Source organism: Oncorhynchus tshawytscha, linkage group LG17 (genome assembly GCF_018296145.1).
Source record: "Oncorhynchus tshawytscha isolate Ot180627B linkage group LG17, Otsh_v2.0, whole genome shotgun sequence".
In the NCBI taxonomy this organism is placed as follows: domain Eukaryota; kingdom Metazoa; phylum Chordata; class Actinopteri; order Salmoniformes; family Salmonidae; genus Oncorhynchus; species Oncorhynchus tshawytscha.
Genome location: NC_056445.1, coordinates 8,103,878 through 8,122,274, shown reverse-complemented (window position 1 = coordinate 8,122,274; position 18,397 = coordinate 8,103,878). Strand labels below are relative to the sequence as shown.

The following is an 18,397-nucleotide window of genomic DNA, read 5'->3' as shown; positions in this document are numbered from 1 at the left end:
ATGCTAACGAGCACAAATGAAAATATATGAATTGCAAAGACAGGCAGTCCAGCTCATAAAGTTATACATACTGTAAAAATACAGTACCAGTCAAAAGTCTGGACACACCTACTCATTCCAGGGTTTTTCTTTATTTTGACTAATTTCGACATTGTAGAATAGTAAAGACATCAAAACTATTAAATAACGCATATGGAATCATGTAGTAACCAAAAAAGTGTTAAAGATTAGTAGCCACCCTTTGCCTTGATGACAGCTTTGCACACTCAAAATACTTATAAGATGCATATACAGTATATGGCATACCATTTTATTGTGTTCTCCAGACCCCCTCAAACATTTTAAGCCATCATTGGACTGTATGTACCAATTATCTGTTGAGATATGGCCATGTGAATCCTGTCCAATATGGCCCTATGGAGCTGGTTGGTGGTTATTTTGCAAAACGGAGTATAATTAAACAATAAGACAGGTGGGGGTGTGGTTTATAACCAATATACCACGCCAATATATCCAGGCCAATGTACCACGGCTAAGGGCTGTTCTTAAGCACAATGCATCGCTGAGTGCTAGGACACCGTGAGTGCTAGGACACATATACCACAAACCCCCGAGGTGCCTTATTGCTATTATAAACTGGTTACCAATGTAATTAGAGCAGTAAAAATAAATGTTTTGTCATACCCATGGTATACGGTCTGATATACCACGGCTGTCAGCCAATCAGCATTCAAGGCTCGAACCACCCAGTTTATAATCAGGGGTGTAGTGCTGCCGGAGCCCACCAGAGCGACAAATCAATGTCTCACAAGATCGTTCACAAGAACGTTTTTGTGTGCTGCCTAACCAATGGCTTTACTGTGTAGGAATACAGTGGCAGTTCAGAGAGTCAAAGGCTTCTTCCATTTTTTTTTGCTGGGGATTTAGGCCTAGTCCAAAAAATGCACGATCTTGAGCGGAATAGCCTGTATTCTGTTCAGTTTGAGAAGGAGATCCGAAGACGAGAAGGAAAACCGCCGATCAAATTTGAAAGCTTGCTACTACTATAATTGATTTACAACGACAACGACAACAAAAAATCCCATAATGTATTCATCAAAGTTATTGATCTCACAATAAGCCACATTTTTGTAACTTACATTGTGGTGCTGAAACTTGCAGTAACAGCTAGGGCACAATCAATGGGAAATGGTCCTAATTAATATAAAACATCTTCATTTTAATTAGACTTGACTACCCACGAGAGGGCTTTGTGTCGTGTTGGAGCCTATTTCTTCCTATTTAAGAAATAAGTGGTAGACCTATCTGTCTGACGGATGAAATTAGGCTATAGCCTGCTATATCCAAAGATTTGTCGGTCAATTCCTCCACCCACCATGTACTCTTTAAATATATCTTACCTCCATGTCAGTGAAGGGCTGTTAAGTTAAAACCAAGACTCAAATTGAGGGGGTATGTGAGGGTTTGCCATAGGCCTACCTTTTATTCACCCTTAAGAGTCTATTGACGCGTCAATCTAAGTAACATAATAGAAAACCCCCCCCCATCAAAATCCGTCAATTTAAGATAGAGATACCTGTTCTTTTTGCATGGGCTGCGCTTCAATCAACCGCATCCGCCTATGTCAGCCTTCCACATTTGTGGTGGAAGGTGACCGAGCTACCTCAATGTTTGTCAGACGTGAGACATCCTGAAAATTGGTCTTTTCACGAAAACATCTGTAGCATCTGAAGGTTTGGCCTACAAACTAATTTGACCCCACTGTGGAAAAGCAAGACTCTCACGAACACAATGGTTTTCTCCTATAAGTGTAAGGGGACTCATCTGAAGGTAACCCAAACAAATTAAAACAACTATTGAGGTAGTTTTGTGCCAACAAAAGTAAGGGTTTAAGTATGTGTCCCCCCCAAAAAATATATATTTCCTGAGCTTTCTTATATCTCCTAGATATAGGTAGACACTTCAAAACCTTATTCCTTATGATACATTTTTTTGACTGTATTTTTTGCCATTTATGAATGTGTTTCTATGGGCAATAGTAGTAAAGGCCAAATTAAATATTTATACATTTCTATATCTTTAAAGGGGGCTTAAAATTCCAAATGAAATCGCTAAATGATCCATGGTATGATCATCTAAAAAAAAATCCATATGTTACCTTAGTAGAACCCCTCCAGATCCAATTATTTAAAGTGATCTATAAAAGCGCTTTGGACCGCGATGCTTTATGCTTCAAACAAGCTGTGAAATACCCAGGAAAGACATGACTCCAGTGCATATGGGGATATGGTTGTTTCATTTCATTGACATTCAGAGGCTGAGCTACAACCTTCTACAGCGAATGAGACAAAAAGGGAACGGAGCTCGCACTTTCATCTGAGCCAGCTGAACTAATACTGAGTGCCCTTTCACAATAGAGCCTGAAACAACTTCTAAAGACTGTTGACATCTACTGGAAGCCTTAGGAAGTGCAATCTGACCCCACAGACACAGGATATTGGACAGGCAATCACTTCAAAAAACTACAAACCTCATATTTCCCACTTCCTGGTTGGATTTTTGTCAGGTTTTTGCCTGCCATATGAGTTCTGTTATAGTCACAGACATTATTTTAACAGTTTTGGAAACTTTAGAGTGTTTTCTATGCAAATCTACCAATTATACGCATATTCTAGCTTCTAGCCCTGAGTAACAGGCAATTTACTCTGGGTGCGCTTTTCATCCAAACTTCCCAATGCTGCCCCCTATCCCAATGACGTTTTAAGCAGAGTTTTTAAAGTTTACATTTGTTTTGTGTCGGTAGGCCTACTCTGTCTGGGTTGGAAAGGTAGGCTTAACATTTGAAAGTACCATGCTCAGAATCCGAATGACTTATCAGATTTAATTATTTGCAAACAGGGACAGTTTCATTGCAAACAAGACATACTGTTTTGACATTGGAGTAATATGATAAGATGAACACATAGGCCTATCCTTCTGTACAATCTTAGCTTATAATTTCTGTAATTTGTCTGGTACTAAAACAGATTCTTTAATATGTAAAATTACATAGAATTGTATGAAATGTTTATAAAATACAATTTTTTTTCTCTGACATGCAAGTATGATGATCGATTCATGCAATGCTTTTACCATAAAGGAGATCTTTCCACCTCTACTCTTGTTCACAGTGTGAACCCACAACCTTCTGGCCCTGCGGTGCCACATAACGGTTAAAGAACGAAGAACCGTTTCGAAAACTGCATATGTAAAACTGCTCTGGTCTGTCCAAGAAGTAAGAGTAAATGGTAGACATATTCTCCGCTATCTTTTTTTTTCCCCCACTTTGTTTTATAGGGGTAAAAAGAGAAGAATTATCTTTCACGATTGGCCGAACGCTCTCATCATAAAAGTATTTTGTTAAAATGGGTTACCTGTCTCTTTGCTGGACATAATACGTTCCTATGGGATTTTACCTAAAATGATGTGTACAGGACAGGTTTCCCGTAATTTTTCTTAAAAATTACAAAAAACAGAATATCACATTATATATCATTGCAATCAGTAGACTTCAGGGAATACCATATTACTTTTTAGAGTATTTACATGTAAACCTTTGGAACTAACCATGAAAACATTAACAAAAAGCATTAATTTGGCAAGCGTTTTCAACACTTTTCTACTAAAGGTTTAAACGATACGTATTTCTTGCCCATTTCTTGTGTTTTCAAGACACCCTGAAGCATTTTAAGCCATCATTGTGCTGTATGTACCAAGTTAATCTAGTCCAATATGGCCCCATGCAGCTGTTTGGCAGACATGATGGAAATGGCCAGCAGGGGGTAATGGACAAAATCTGTGATGGCACAATAGCCAAAAATACTTATTTAAACATGCCCCAGCTGTGTGTGAAATGTGGTAGCTCTATCACAATGTCCACAATTTTCTCCCGTAGCCGGTGAATTATGGTCAAAATGACCTCAACATGACCCCCATGAACGTCTTCAGAGTATTTTATGATGAGAAGTGTTGTCTATATTAACTGTGGGGTTTATTTAATGGGTAAATAACATTACTAAGTCATTTTGATATTGTTGGGAATGATTTTACCCTATTTTGTTCTAACAGGAAATCCGAATTGCTGTCATTTTATTAAAATGGCCACCGTGGTTGACTGACATGCTTCCCAGACTGCTTCCAATCTTTAAAAATGTCCCTCGAGGTAGTCAGTATGAGTGTACCAAGTTTGATACTTGTATCATAAAGTGGAAGGATCTCTGATATATTTGGTTCTTATCCGCTGGACTAATAAAACCAATACTGTGTGTATTCTGTGGGCACAAAGGGAATGCTCAGAATAGGGAGCAATTTGTGTGTGTGTGAGTAAAGATAAAACCTCTACAGACACCCCTACCACCCACACACCTAACATTTTATACTTGCAACAATAACAAACTTTAACTGGTTTTCATGATTAAAAACCACTACTATAGGTCCATAATACATTCTTATTACACAGAGCTTTTACGGTCCTTCCAAGCCAAAACCTTAAAACGGCATATAACATTGTGCGTTCATATGAGGAGCTTATCATTGCAATAACAATATGCTAATTAGTCGTTAACCGAGCAACTTTTGGCTGAATAGTGTAATCAACACTGGATGATAATTCCAGTTACATCCTGTCTGTCTCATTATAAAGCACTTATATAAACAGCAGAGAACTCATGTTGAGAACAGTGTGAGTATACTCTAGTCAGGCCACGGGTTTGGTTGGTGGAGAGTAGGGATGTGCATCGTTCCCTTCCAAGACGATTAAATTACGTAACTAGATACATGGGCTCTGATAGATACAGGAGGAATACGTTTTAGTTTGAGTGTATTCGCATCGATGCGATTTGGTTCAATGCGATACGATTCGATTCACTAACATTTGTTGCATATACACGTTTATTTTCCATTCTAAATTCAAATATGCTGCCGATGGAGCTCGTGAGCTGGGCCTCTCTGTGCTGGATCTGTCTGAGCTGACTTCCGTGTGTGTGGTGTGGTTAAACGGTGTATGTCTATGGTGTATGTACTAAATTGAGTTGAGCCATAAAGGAGGCTACCACCTCACTACTAATATCAGATTAGGGAGAGTAATGTAGCCTGTTTTTTTTTACCCCCCCTGTTATAAAAGACAGTTTATTAAATCATTGACTTGAATAGTTAATATCTTAGGCCTAAAGGACAGAGAAGGACTCTGGAATTTTAGGGCTAACAACCACACTCAAGAAACACAAAGAAGTTCAAGAACATTATTCAAGGGATCGCAGTTGGGGGCAGGATTGAGATAATCTAAAATACAGTCAGGAATGTTGTATGTTTACAAAGAGAACCACATCATTTCGTATAACTCTACCAATAGAGTTAAACGAAGAAGTCATGAATGTTCTTCATTTGCAGAAAACAAATATTTTTTTAAACCATTCAGTATAATACACAGATCTCTGCTTTACAATTTGGCTTTTACATTTTTTTGGCCTCTTCCTCCATCCAAATGACATAATTCAATGTACAAGTCACAGTTCAAATGTACATTATAAACGTCTTGTGCTTTTCAAAGTATTATTCACATGAAAAGCATTCTCTCACATTTAGGGACAGGGGTTTTTGCTTGTTTAAAAAAAACCCCACTTTGGTTCTGAAATCACCATTACCTACAAATGAACTTGTACTTTTTGCAGATTAAGTGATATGACATAAACCAATGAATAGATAGCGCAGTTTTGGACTTCACCCCAACTTCAAAATCGAATGGTTTTGGCAATGTTTACGTTTTTATGGAGAGAGATCTGTCGCTTCCGTCATGCAGTGCTCCTCGCAAATATGATTATTGTCCTCGTCATGAAATGGTCAACTTTTCCTTGTATATCAAAAAATAGCGATAGCCAGATGAGAGCTGTCTCCAGTGGCTTACCTTTATAAGGGTAAAACACAATTTTCAACTGCGCATAAATAATAATAACCTAGCAAATTACATAGGATGTCACTCAACTAATGACGCCTAATATCACTCAAGCCATTTCAGCATTTAAATGCTGAAGTTGGAGCGCAGTTGTGCAAGAACAAGAAAAGGCCGCCTATCTGGCGTTGGTCAGTGTGGGAAACTGGGCACAGTCGCGCAATTTGACTAGGCTACTGATATTAAGTTGCCTGGGGTTGTGTGACATGTAACATTACTTTTAGATCAATGGCTGTCGACACAGTAACATGCAATTCGAGACTGAAGGAGAGGACGCATCCGTTGACTTAAAATATGAGAGGTATTTTCTGGAGATAGATAGAATGTAATATGAGCAAAACCTTTTAGTGAACAGGCGATACCCAATGTTTGAATCAATTTTCTGACCGATGCATGCTACCTACATTTGGATCGGTTTGGTGTCCGCGGACAGATGCAGTTGTATCTTAAACACTTGAATCGGGCACCGATGCATGGAGAATCATTACAACCCTAGTAGAGAGCATACTTGATTACTCTATTGACATCAGTGCTGGTAGGAAGAGCACTTCACAACACTAACGTTATAGCTTAAGCTACAAGACAATCAATATCTCAATTACAGTAGGCTTATTTATTCTTGTTTCTTTGTCTCTTCACAACCAGTCACAAATTCTGATATACAGTTCCATGTACACACTTCATATAATTCTTGTCAAACCTTTTTATGTTCTATCAAAGCAATATTTCCAATCAAGCTAATCCTGCACAATTCAACATTGAGTTCATATGTAAAGTCAGCAACAACAAAAAAGGTTCCCTGACTGTGTAAATATTTGAATGAATATAACAAGATTCAACAACTGAGACATAAACTGAACAAGTTCCACAGACATGTGACTAATAGAAATGGAATAATGTGTCCCTGAACAAAGGGGGGTCAAATTCAAAAGTAACAGTCAGTATCTGGTGTGGCCACTAGCTGCAATAAGTACTGCAGTGCATTTCCTCCTCATGGACTGCTCCAGATTTGCCCGTTCTTGCTGTGAGATGTTACCCCACTCTTCCACCAAGGCACCTGCTAGTTCCCGGACATTTCTGGGGGGAATGGCCCTAGCCCTTACCCTCCGATCCAACAGGTCCCAGACGTGCTCAATGGGATTGAGATCCGGGCTCTTCGTCGGCCATGGCAGAACACTGACATGCAGGAAATCACGCACAGAACGAGCAGTAGTGGTGGCATTGTCATGCTGGAGGGTTTATGTTAGGATGAGCCTGCAGGAAGGGGACCACATAAGGGAGGAGAATGCCTTCCCTGTAACGCACAGCGTTGAGATTGCCTGCAATGACAACAAGCTCAGTCCAATGATGCTGTGACACACCACCCCAGACCATGACGGACCCTCAACCTCCAAATCCAAAGGCCTCGGTGTAACGCTCATTCCTTCAACAATAAACGTGAATCTGACCATCACCCCTGGTGAGACAAAACCGCGACTCGTCAGTGAAGAGCACTTTTTGCCAGTCCTGTCTGGTCCAGCGACGGTGGGTTTGGGCCCATAGGCAACGCTATTGCCGGTGATGTCTGGTGAGGACCAGGCCTACAAGCCATCATTCCAGCCTCTCTCAGCCTATTGCAGACAGTCTGAGCACTGGTGGAGGGATTGTGCGTTCCTGGTGTAACTCGGGCAGTTGTTGTTGCCATCCTGTACCTGTCCCACAGGTGTGATGTTCGGATGTACCGATCCTGTGCAGGTGTTGTTACACGTGGTCGGCCACTGCGAGGACGATCAGCTGTCTGTCCTGTCTCCCTGTAGCACTGTCTTAAGTGTCTCACAGTACAGACATTGACGTTTATTTCCCTGGCCACATCTGCAGTCCTCGTGCCTCCTTGCAGCATGCCTAAGGCACATTGAACTTTTCTTAACTGTGACCTTATTTTGCCTACCGTCTGTAAGCTGTTAGTGTCTTAACAACCGTTCCAGAGGTGTATGTTCATTAATTGTTTATGGTTCATTGAACAAGCACAGGAAACAGTGTTTAAACCCTCTACAATGAAGATCTGTTAAGTTATTTGTATTTTTACAAATTATCTTTGAGACAGGGTCCTGAAAAAGGGACTTTTTTCCTGAGTTTATATTCACAAACTATTAGACCACCACCTTGTGGTGAAATTGGTGTATGAAAGCATCAGGAAGTGGCAAAAATGTACTCAACAATATTAGTATGACATGAATAATTTTATTGTGTCACTTCATTTGATCATTTCAGCCCAGGGACAGCCATACAGGGACAATAAAAGATCAGCAACAGACAGGTAACGATGCAGGTAGAAAATACAGGTTAAAGTAATCAATTCTGACCAAATAAACATTTCTGAAGCTAATGTATACACTACTTTTGAAGAATCTACATGTGTTATTAAAGACAATAATTTAATAAACTAACTTGAATAGTTAAGCTACTGGATGATATCTTAGGCCTAAAGGACAGAGAAAGATTCTGGAATTTTAGGGCAACCAAACACACTCAAGTAACACAAAGAAGTTCAAGAACATTATTCAAGGGATCGCAGTTGGGGGCAGGATTGAGATCATCTAAAATACAGTAGAAAGAAAAAAGAGGATTCTAACCCATTGTATATCACAGCTTTACTCTTCAGAATATTGCAGCAGAATGTAAACACAGATGTTTGTTTACATGGTTTATGGGTGCTATATCCAGTAGAGAATAGGGAAATAGGGAAATACAGACCAATTCATTTATTTGAATACAGTCAGGGATGTTGTATGTTTACAAAGAGAGCCACATCATTTCGTTAACTCTACCATAGAGTTAAATTAAGATAAGTCATGAACGTTCTTAATTTGCAGAAAACATTTTTTTTAACCATACAGTATAATACACAGATTGCTGCTTTACAATTTGGCTTTTACATTTTTTTTGGCCTCTTCCTCCATCCAAATGACATAATTCAATGTACAAGTCACAGTTCAAATGTACATTATAAACGTCTTGTGCTTTTCAAAGTATTCTTCACATGAAATGCATTCTCTCACATGTTGGGCCATGGGTTTTTTTCCTGAGTATGATCGCATCACAACAGGGAAAACTCCTGGCCCTACTCATTTAAAATAGAAAAAGTATAACCTATAGTTTTTCCAAATGACTGGGTTCCTCCTGTTCAGGTCAGGCTACCACATAAACCTCTGTACAGCCGGACTATTTGGCCATTGAAAAGTCTTGTTGACGAAGATGTAGAGTGTGGCTGCGTTGACGGCTGTATAGAACAGGAACTCCAGCACCAGTCTGGTGAGGGAGGGCAGGGGCATGTGGAGGCGGTAGAGCAGGTACGGAACAATAAAGTACCTGAACTCTAGCAGCTTCTGAGGCACTGTGGCCGCCAGCAGACACACCAGGAACGCCAGGATCCAGAACAACGACCGGGATTTCAGAGCGTCCACGAAGTTCCACGCTGCAAACACGTATGCCGGGATGAGGGCAAAACGCACCGCCTCGTGCTTCTGGAAGATCCTCTTCCACACATAGAAGGGGAAGTGTCTGTTGTCAGCCAGGAGGTACTTGTGCACAAAGGTGAACTTCCACACTAGGAGCAGGCAGAGTCCTGTGATCACTAAGTAGAGCAGTGGCTGCTTCTTGAGGGTCTGGAGGAAGCGGAGAGCTCGGTGGTAGCACAGCGACGTGGGGATGGAGAAGAAGAGGGCAAAGGAGAAGAAGTAGAAGAGCTGAGGGAAGTTGAGACAGGCCTCGTGACTGGTTCTGTCCCCGATTACAATCCCATCATTCAACACGATGAACGCGATAAAACCCACGGCAACAAGAATGTACGGCCACGCCACTAGCGTCACAGCCTTCACGTGATTGGCTGTGGTCAGGAATTCCAACAGGAAACGCATCACTCTCTTCACCCCACTTACGGAGAAAGGTATCTGACAGGGCAACTTGTCATCCTTCTTCTTCGACTGTTCTGTCCTCCAGGTTTCATCCATCTTGTTGGCCACCACCGTGGCGGCACAGAACGCCACCCAGATGATGTTTGTCTGGCGGAAGAATATGGCAAAGACGCCGAGGAGTGCCGAGGCTTTGTGACAGCCATACAGAGTCATGAGGTATGTGAAGAGGATGAAGAAAGTAGATCCGGCATCTGTGTAGTAAAGGAAGTTGAAGAAGTAGAGCACGGGGAAGGTAGACAGGGACAGGGCTGAGAGAACTCTGCGGGAGGCCGTCTTAGTCTGAAAGAGAAACCATGGTTGTTATGACTAACAAAATGAATGCAATTGAAGCTTTAAGGGCATTCAATAATTTTTTTAAAGGTCTTAATTTATACCAAAATTATTTGCGTACGGTGAGTAAAAGTTGTACTGGAGCAAAAGCCATGTCTACATAAAAACAAAGCTTAGCACAATATAAAATCCGTTTTTTTTTGTTGGTCTAATGTAATATATTTCAACACTAACTTCCTTTTCACCCAAGTTTAAACAAATCTAAACATTGACATAGATTCAGAATTAATCCTAACAAAACATTATAACATATTGCTCAATATACCCAACCATTATTCCCCCAACCAGATTTAGCTGACAGCACAAAACACCAACTAAACACAATTAATGACAAAATATACCACATCACAAATGCTAGTGCGCACATTGAAGCTTTCCAGAACAGGAGCTTGCCACCCTTGGGGATGTTATAAATGTAATAACATGTAATACCATTAAATAACATTATTACCTTCTCTTTGAGGTGGAGCTTGCAGATGATGAGATAGAGCAGGTAGAGGATGCCACAGTTGAAGAGGAGGTTGATAAAGCGCAGCATTGCGGTAGAACACACTACCTTCCCTGTGAGGTCCACGAGCCACACCACTGGCTTGATCACGCCCACTGACGCCAGGTACAGGCCAGGAAGCGTGGTGATCATTGGGTCCCACTGGAACAACAAAGAGAAAGGAAAAAGTACCCGTTAAAGAGCCTCTACTACAGCATTTAATTTAAAAGGGTTCATGTTATTTAAACTAGACAGATGCCAAATGGTTTAGTTATATATAGGGCTATATACCACTGCAGAATTACAATGCTTTTCAGGATTCAGGCATGGTATCCACAATAATGACTAGCGAGAGTAATCTGTCTGTGTTCATAGTCACAGATGGCTTAGAGAAGGGTTAAAAAGTCTAGCTAGCATTCTGTCACAATATTCCAAGGACAAGCGTTGCGTTAATCCGACAAGCAAACAATGTAATAAAATCAAGGAAATGTCATTGACAGAGCAAAATGATACCTCGTTGAACTTCCCGTAGCAGTATTTCTGAGCTTGACGGACGTGAAATATTTCGTCCATGTAGGGCTCCCTTTGCTCCCGAGTTATTTTGGAGAAAAGGAGACACGAAACCAAAAAGTTGGTGCTGCAGAGAGCAGTGAAAATGTACCCTTCGAATTTCTCCATCTTCACCTAGAAATTCCCGAACTAACGCGGAAATCAATCTAAAATTAGCTAGATATTTATATATGGTGTACGCAACATACGTTTAATTTCATTTTAACTACAGATGAAATGTATATAAAATGACAAAAAATACAGATATTTTAATCTAGCTAAAAAGCGAACGGAAGAGTTACATTTTTTGACAGTTTGGTGGTCCCGTCAGTGGGAGGTAGTCCGTACAGAAGCTGTTTAAAAATTCAAAGTTCCTATCAATATCATTTCACAAATTATTGAATTGCTTCTCTGTCGTACAATCGTTTTAAAATGCGAGTATATCTAATGTATTTTATTTCATAATAAGTATTGACAATTATTAGGTACAGCATAAATATTTTTAGTCGTGTAAAACCGGAACCTTTCAGATTAATTGTGTTACCTTGTTTTTGTTCCCAGTGTATTTCTTTTTTTTTAAACCACGTGAGATGGTCTAACTGAAATGTTCGAGTCTTTTTTTAATCCACAAATTCGTTTTCCTTCAGTTATGTATTCAACTCAGGAATTGGAACTCTTTCCTGATCGTACTGTAACTCAGTTGCTATTCAAAGATGTCAAAAACGCTGCAGAATTGAGGAAAAATGCCATGGAAGGAAAGATTAATGGTGCCTTGATAAACCCGTCTATGGTGAGACAATGTAGCTAGCTAGCTAGCTAGCTAGAAATGTTGGTTTGATGTAATGTATGAATGCTTGACTGAAGTTGATGTAATGATCCACAAACTGATGATTTGAAATGTTTGCAGATAGTGAACCCCTTCCAAGTGCTAGTGGCAGCAAACAAGGCAGTTCATTTACATAGTACTGGAAAAATGAAGACAAGGAGTTTATATTCCGAAATCATCTACAACCTTTCACCCACTAATAATGTAAGTAGCCTCTAAATGTATCACACACAAACAAACACACACACACATATATGTTGACACTCCTTTCAAAGTAATATCCCATCTCAATGTCTTTGACAAATATTTTCCTTTAGATTTCAGAGGCCTTCAAGAGGTTTGGGATGTCAGACAGTGACAGTGCTGTTCTCATAGTTCTAGTCCATCTCAAAGAGGAGACGCAGCACATGACTGACATCATTGCCAAGGTGGATGGACAACAGATCCCAGTTGAAGATGTCTCCATGTTGACCGACCCTGCTAAGGTCAAAAAGGTTGGTCTTGTTTTTCTTTCTAAGTCTTGTTTTTCCTGGAGTGTTTTGGACGCACACACACACACTAATATAATATATACAGTGCCTTCAGAATGTATTCAGACCCCTTGACTTTTTCCACATTTTGTTACGTTACAGCCCTATTCGAAAATGTTTTGCTTTTTTAAATCCTCAGCAATCTACACACAATACCCCATAATGATAAAGTGAAAACAGGTTTATTAAAAGTCAAAAACATAAATACTTTGTTTTCATAAGTATTCAGACCATTTGCTATGAGTCTCAAAATTGAGCACAGGTACATCCTGTTTCAATTTATCATCCTTGAGATCCTACAACTTGATTGGAGTTCACCTGGGGTAAATTCAATTGATTTGACATGATTTGGAAAGGTACACACCTGTCTATATAAGGTCCCACAGTGGATGTCAGAGCAAAAACCAAGCCATGAGGTCAAAGGAGTTGTCCGTAGAGCTCTGAGACAGGATTGTGGCGAGGCACAGATCTGGGGAAGGGTACCAAAACATTTCTGCAGCATAGAAGTTCCCAAGCACACAGTGGCCTCCATCATTCTTAAATTGAAGAAGTTTGGAATCACAAAAACTCTTCCTAGAGCTGGCCGCCTGGCCAAACTGAGCAATCTGGGGAGAAGGACCTTGGTCAGGGAGGTGACCAAGAACCCGATGGTCACTCTGACAGAGCTCCAAAGTTCCTTTGTGGAGATGGGAGAACCTTCCAGAAAGACAATCATTTCTGCAGCACTCCACCAATCAGGCCTTTATGGTAGAGTGGCCAGACGGAAGCCATTCCTCAGTAAAAAGCATGTGACCGCCCACTTGGAGTTTGCCAAAAGATAGGTGTCTTTTGACAAGATTCTCTGTATGATGAAACCAACATTGAACTCTTTGGCATGGAGGAAACATGGCACCATCCCTACGGTGAAGCATGGTGGTGGCAGCATCATGATGTGGGGAGGTTTTTCAGTGGCAGGGACTGGGAGACTAGTCAGGATCGAGGGAAAGATGAACAGAACAAAGTACAGAGAGATCCTTGATGAAAACCTGCTCCAGAGTGCTCAGGACCTCAGACTGTTCACCTTCCAACAGGGCAACGATCCTAAGCACACAGACAAAACAATGCAGGAGTGGCTTCGACACAAGTCTCTGAATGTCCTTGAGTGGCCCAGCCAGAGCCCGGACTTGAACCCAATCTAACATCTCTGGGCAGACCTGAAAAATAGCTGTGCAGCAACGCTCCCCATCCAACCTGACAGAGCTTGAGAGGATATGCAGAGAAGCATAGGAGAAACTCCCCAAATACAGGAGTGCCAAGCTTGTAGCATCATACCCAAGAAGATTCGAGGCTGTAATCACTGCCAAAGTTGCAACAAAGTACTGAATAAAGGGTTTGAATACGTATGTAAATGCAATATTTGTTTTTTTTATTTTGAATATATTTGCAAACATTTCTGAACCTGTTTTTGCTTTGTCATTGATGAGGGGAAGAAAACAATTGAACACATTTTAGAATATGGCTGTAACATAACAAAATGTGGAAAAAGTAAAGGGGTTTGAATATCTGTATGTATTTGGAAAAAAATGACAGAGATTTTGCCAAATGTACATCTCTGTAAACATGTTTTGTTATGGGCTTGTGATGTTGCAATTGCAAGTACATTTTTTCTATACCTTGTCAAAGCCTTTTTCAACTCCATTCATATGACTCATCTCACTGATACTGACAGTTTATTCTAGAAATGACTGAAATGTTTTCCAATTAGCGCTTTTGGAGAGTGAAGAACTAAAGTGTCACCAACTGATTTTTAAATGCACTTTTGGGATGGAAACTTGCGTAAGTACAGTTTTATCTAAGCAATACTGAAGCTCTTTTGGGAAATATAGATGTGGAGTGGCCCCTCGGTATTAAGCAGGGATGCAAACTAGTCACCTTTTGGTGGAATTCGCAGTTTTGAATCCAAAATAGGGGACCTACAGTGTAGATCCGCTGAAAAGTTTGGGAGGGGGGCTTTGGATCACTACTGGCTGTAATCAAACGAGTGATGCGTGTTTGGACCAATTCTGGCTGTGTCCAAGGCTCAGCCAATCATTCACATTACAAAAGAATGCAGCATGCGACTGAAGAGAGAAGAGACAACCAACTTGCTAGTTACAGCATCAGCGCTCGCTCTGGAAAGACAGCAGCGTGTGGAAAGACAGTTTGCCAGTTACAGCAGCGCGTCCCCTGAACGATAACGAAGAGGTAGGTGAGAAGCCTGACCACGGAGACTGGGGTGAGAAGGTGATGAAGCTACTTCATGACCTGTAACCGAAAAACAATGGAGTTTGGAAAGTTTGAGTTGAGGGAGAAGGTGTGGTGGAACAGGAATTGTTAGCATTGTTAAGTATCTTGCTAGCTGGATCGAATTCTCTGTTAGCTAGCCAGAGAAATGTTGAGCAACATTATCCAATTCAGCTGATCAAATTATTGAGTTTATTGTGTGAAAATTAGCTGACTAATAAAGTCAGACAGCTAGCTAGCTAGCGTTACACAATCAGATGAGCTAACGTTAGTAACCTAACCAATTCACTATAGTATTAACTGGTATATGACTCCATGTCGTTCCTCAAGTTCTAACACCTTAGTTGCTTTCTGGACCCTGGCAATCTGTGTAAAATGTTAACTAGCTAACAAACTAACTACTATCTGTGAACCAGTGTTTTCTACAGTATGTGGTTAATTTTCAGAATGAGAGAATTGGGTGTAAATGCGGCGTTGCTTGTTAAACAAGTGGTTTCGGGGATCAAGTGTAGCTGGGCCTGGCTGTCACGACTTCCGCCGAAGTCTGTCCCTCTCCTTGTTCGGGCGGCGTTTGGAGGTCGCCGTTACCGGTCTTCTAGCCATTGCCGCTCCACTTTTCATTTTCCATTTGTTTTGTCTTGTTTTCCTGCACACCTGGTTTACATCTCCTCTTAATTGTGTGTATTTAGCCCTCTGTTCCCTCCATGTCTGTGTAGGGTATTGTTTATTGTCAGGTTGGTACGCTTCCGGCTGGTGTGCGGCAGGTTTTGTTTTACACCCGTGCTTTGTGGCAGCCGGTACTTTGTACTTGGTTATTGTACTTTGTGCTGCCTCACTTGATCTTTGGCCATTTGTTTTTGTGACGCGGTTGCGTTCTGTTCAAAATATTGCCTCAGTAAAGTGCTTTATTCACTCATCGCTGCTCTCCTGCAGCCTGTAATACACTGCAGTGTAGCCCAAATATATTGCTTTTGTTGTGTCGAACTTGATAGTTACACACTTGTGTGAGTGAGGGGGAGTATTAAATGTTTTACTCACTGAATGTTATTTTTGCACGCGTAGCTTTGTGCACTTGATCAATATCTACTATAGTGGCCACTACACCATAGAGCAAAAATAGCATTGTTTGTTTCATTCTATTTTTACTTTAAGATGTTTTTTCCCAAGTGCAATATTTAGATGTGTGTGTGTGGTCACACACTTTCTATTATAAAGGCTGTCATGGCTAACTGCAATATTAGTGTATAGTTTTTTTTATCAAGACTTGAGTGTCATATGCAGTAAGTCTAGGCAACAAATAACATTGAATTGCTTTCTTCACATTTTTTAGCTGTGACTTTCATTCACATTAACCACTTTTTTTTTATTTTACACACAGAGACTGATCTTGTAGATCATATTCTTTGTTGTTTAATTCGTAAAACTAATTCACTAACTTAAAATGAGTTAATTCGTTTTGCATGTTTCAGTGCAACAAAAAAAAGTGTCACTTTTTTGGGCCCTCAACAGTTGACATCCCTGATTGAGACTCGCCAATACACAAACGCTCCCTTAGATAAACGTGTCTGTTCTTTTTGCAACGATGGATCCGTTAAAACAGAAGCTCATGCCTTGCTTTGGAGGTTACACAGCGACATTAGGAATGATCTATTAAGTCAAACTGTCAAGCCAGAATAAACATTTTAATGTTTGAGATGAAAAAAGTAAATTGTGTGATTCTATCAGGTAACGATAATGTAAAGGATTGCACCAAAGCCTGCCACCTTATCCTCCGATGGAGACTTTTCTTTTTAAGGACCTAAGCGTCCTTTTATCTACTGCATCTGCATACATGTATATAGATGATGTCATGTATAATAACTGATAGCAATAATGTATAGATTTTCATGTATTATAAATGACTCCAAATGAAATATTGTACCATGTTTGACTGACTGCTTTTAGTGCCTCAACTCTTTGACTGGTCCACAATGTGTTTTTTTTAAAGTCTGTATTTTGTACTGTAAAGCTATTGTATCATTGTGGAGTGACACTTTTTAATTCATATTTCTAACTCACCATGCTCTTGTTTTTTTTTCTCTCCAGCTGTACAAAACCACACCCCAGGAGGATACGTGTCTACTGGATGCTGTTGTCTGCAGGATGGCAACCAAAGATGTCATGTAGCTCAGCAAGAAGACGTGGCAGCAAATGGAACCCTTCCTGTTATGTCATTTGTTGTTGTTGTTGTTGAGCGTTTCATATTGATGTTGTTGCACAATGTCATAAATCAAATGTTTTCCTCCTCGAATATGTTATTAAACATGTTTTATTTTTAGTTTTCGTATGACTTGTTAATTTACACACCAGCCATGTTGAATCTGGTTAGAAAGTGACATACGTAGGAGTACCAACCTTAGTGGTTAGTGTCTATAGCTAGGTTCCCATCCAATTGGCTACAGATTGTCATGCAAATACTCTAAAATATGCATAAAAACGACATGCACATTTCCCCATCAGAGATGTTTTATCAAATTGACTTGTTGCGGAGAAAAGGTGTAGTGCACATAAAAATACCTTTTGCGTTTAAATTCACATGTACCCAATAAAACATGTAGATGGATTGCCATCGCATTTTCAACTCAACTGATGGTTTTGTCACAAAAAATTGCATTATATAGAGAATGTGCCCACCGTTATGGCCACTCTGGCCTTGGCACTGCGCTGTAGCCTACAGGCCTACATACAGTGCGGGTATTGTCTACGTGATGAGATTTTTATGGGCAAATTAGCAAAATGATTTGTATTTATCAAATGGCAGCCAAGCATCGATCATCATGTCACCAGAATAAGACCCTGGATATTTATTGGAAAGGAGCGTCAATCTCATCACCGTGCACTTTCACCACCCTGTTAAATGAATTGATTTAGCCTGTAGCCTGACACCTTGATCACACCGACATTGTCGTTGCATTTTGGTACGCCAGAAGTGCATTCATGTCTGGAACGCTCCGTTTGCCTTGCAGCATTGTGTTGAAGAGACATTTGCAGTGCATTCCATTCGAAATGAATGTACTTCTGTTTCTGTTACGCCTCGATCACACAGACAGTATGCATGCACCACACAGAACCTACTGAAACTGCCTCTGAAACGCAATGCTGCGAGGCAAACGCAGCGTTGTCGGTCTGATCGAGCGTAAACCGTGGCAGATTGCCTCGAAGGTTGGAAAACAAAGACATCCAAATTTACTACAAAAATAATCACATTGATTTCGAAATGCCCTCAATCAAATTCCATAATTTAATACAGATACAATGAATACTTATTAAATAAGCAGCACTGAGACAATAATGACACAAGTAGTCTATGCTTTGCTTATTTCTAGTTTTGAGATTATTTATCAAGTATGGTTTACTGTACAGTATGATGCAATGTATTTACAGTCAGTACATTTGATGAAAAACAGCTTTTCCTATTAAACCCACAAATAATCC

At 40.3% G+C, this 18,397-nt stretch overlaps 2 protein-coding genes across 2 annotated transcripts; one reads left to right on the top strand and one right to left on the bottom strand.

The window, feature by feature from the left end:
• Positions 1-8,190: 8,190 nt before the first annotated feature.
• Positions 8,191-11,630, bottom strand: alg10 (ALG10 alpha-1,2-mannosyltransferase). Its single transcript, XM_024376841.2, has 3 exons — positions 11,270-11,630; positions 10,721-10,918; positions 8,191-10,218 (listed from the first exon to the last, which is right to left on the bottom strand). The coding sequence occupies exons 1-3, from the start codon at positions 11,432-11,434 to the stop codon at positions 9,160-9,162; spliced, it is 1,422 nt and encodes a 473-aa protein (XP_024232609.1). The 5' UTR covers positions 11,435-11,630; the 3' UTR covers positions 8,191-9,159.
• Positions 11,631-11,776: 146 nt separating this feature from the next.
• Positions 11,777-17,240, top strand: tprkb (Tp53rk binding protein). Its single transcript, XM_024376842.2, has 4 exons — positions 11,777-12,095; positions 12,213-12,335; positions 12,449-12,625; positions 17,009-17,240. Exons 1-4 carry the CDS (start codon positions 11,910-11,912, stop codon positions 17,087-17,089), a joined length of 567 nt encoding a protein of 188 aa, XP_024232610.1. The 5' UTR covers positions 11,777-11,909; the 3' UTR covers positions 17,090-17,240.
• The last annotated feature ends 1,157 nt before the right edge of the window (positions 17,241-18,397 follow it).

What these genes read in the sequence shown, in the direction of transcription:
- alg10 (XM_024376841.2), bottom strand. Translation starts at nt 11,434, where the DNA reads ATGGAGAAATTCGAAGGGTACATTTTCACTGCTCTCTGCAGCACCAAC. An exon ending in GCTACGGGAAGTTCAACGAG is followed by an intron (nt 10,919 to 11,269) that starts GTATCATTTTGC and finishes TTGTTGTTCCAG; the next exon opens with TGGGACCCAATGATCACCAC. An exon ending in AGCTCCACCTCAAAGAGAAG is followed by an intron (nt 10,219 to 10,720) that starts GTAATAATGTTA and finishes TTTCTCTTTCAG; the next exon opens with ACTAAGACGGCCTCCCGCAG.
- tprkb (XM_024376842.2), top strand. Translation starts at nt 11,910, where the DNA reads ATGTTCGAGTCTTTTTTTAATCCACAAATTCGTTTTCCTTCAGTTATG. An exon ending in CCTTGATAAACCCGTCTATG is followed by an intron (nt 12,096 to 12,212) that starts GTGAGACAATGT and finishes AAATGTTTGCAG; the next exon opens with ATAGTGAACCCCTTCCAAGT. An exon ending in ACCCTGCTAAGGTCAAAAAG is followed by an intron (nt 12,626 to 17,008) that starts GTTGGTCTTGTT and finishes TTTTCTCTCCAG; the next exon opens with CTGTACAAAACCACACCCCA.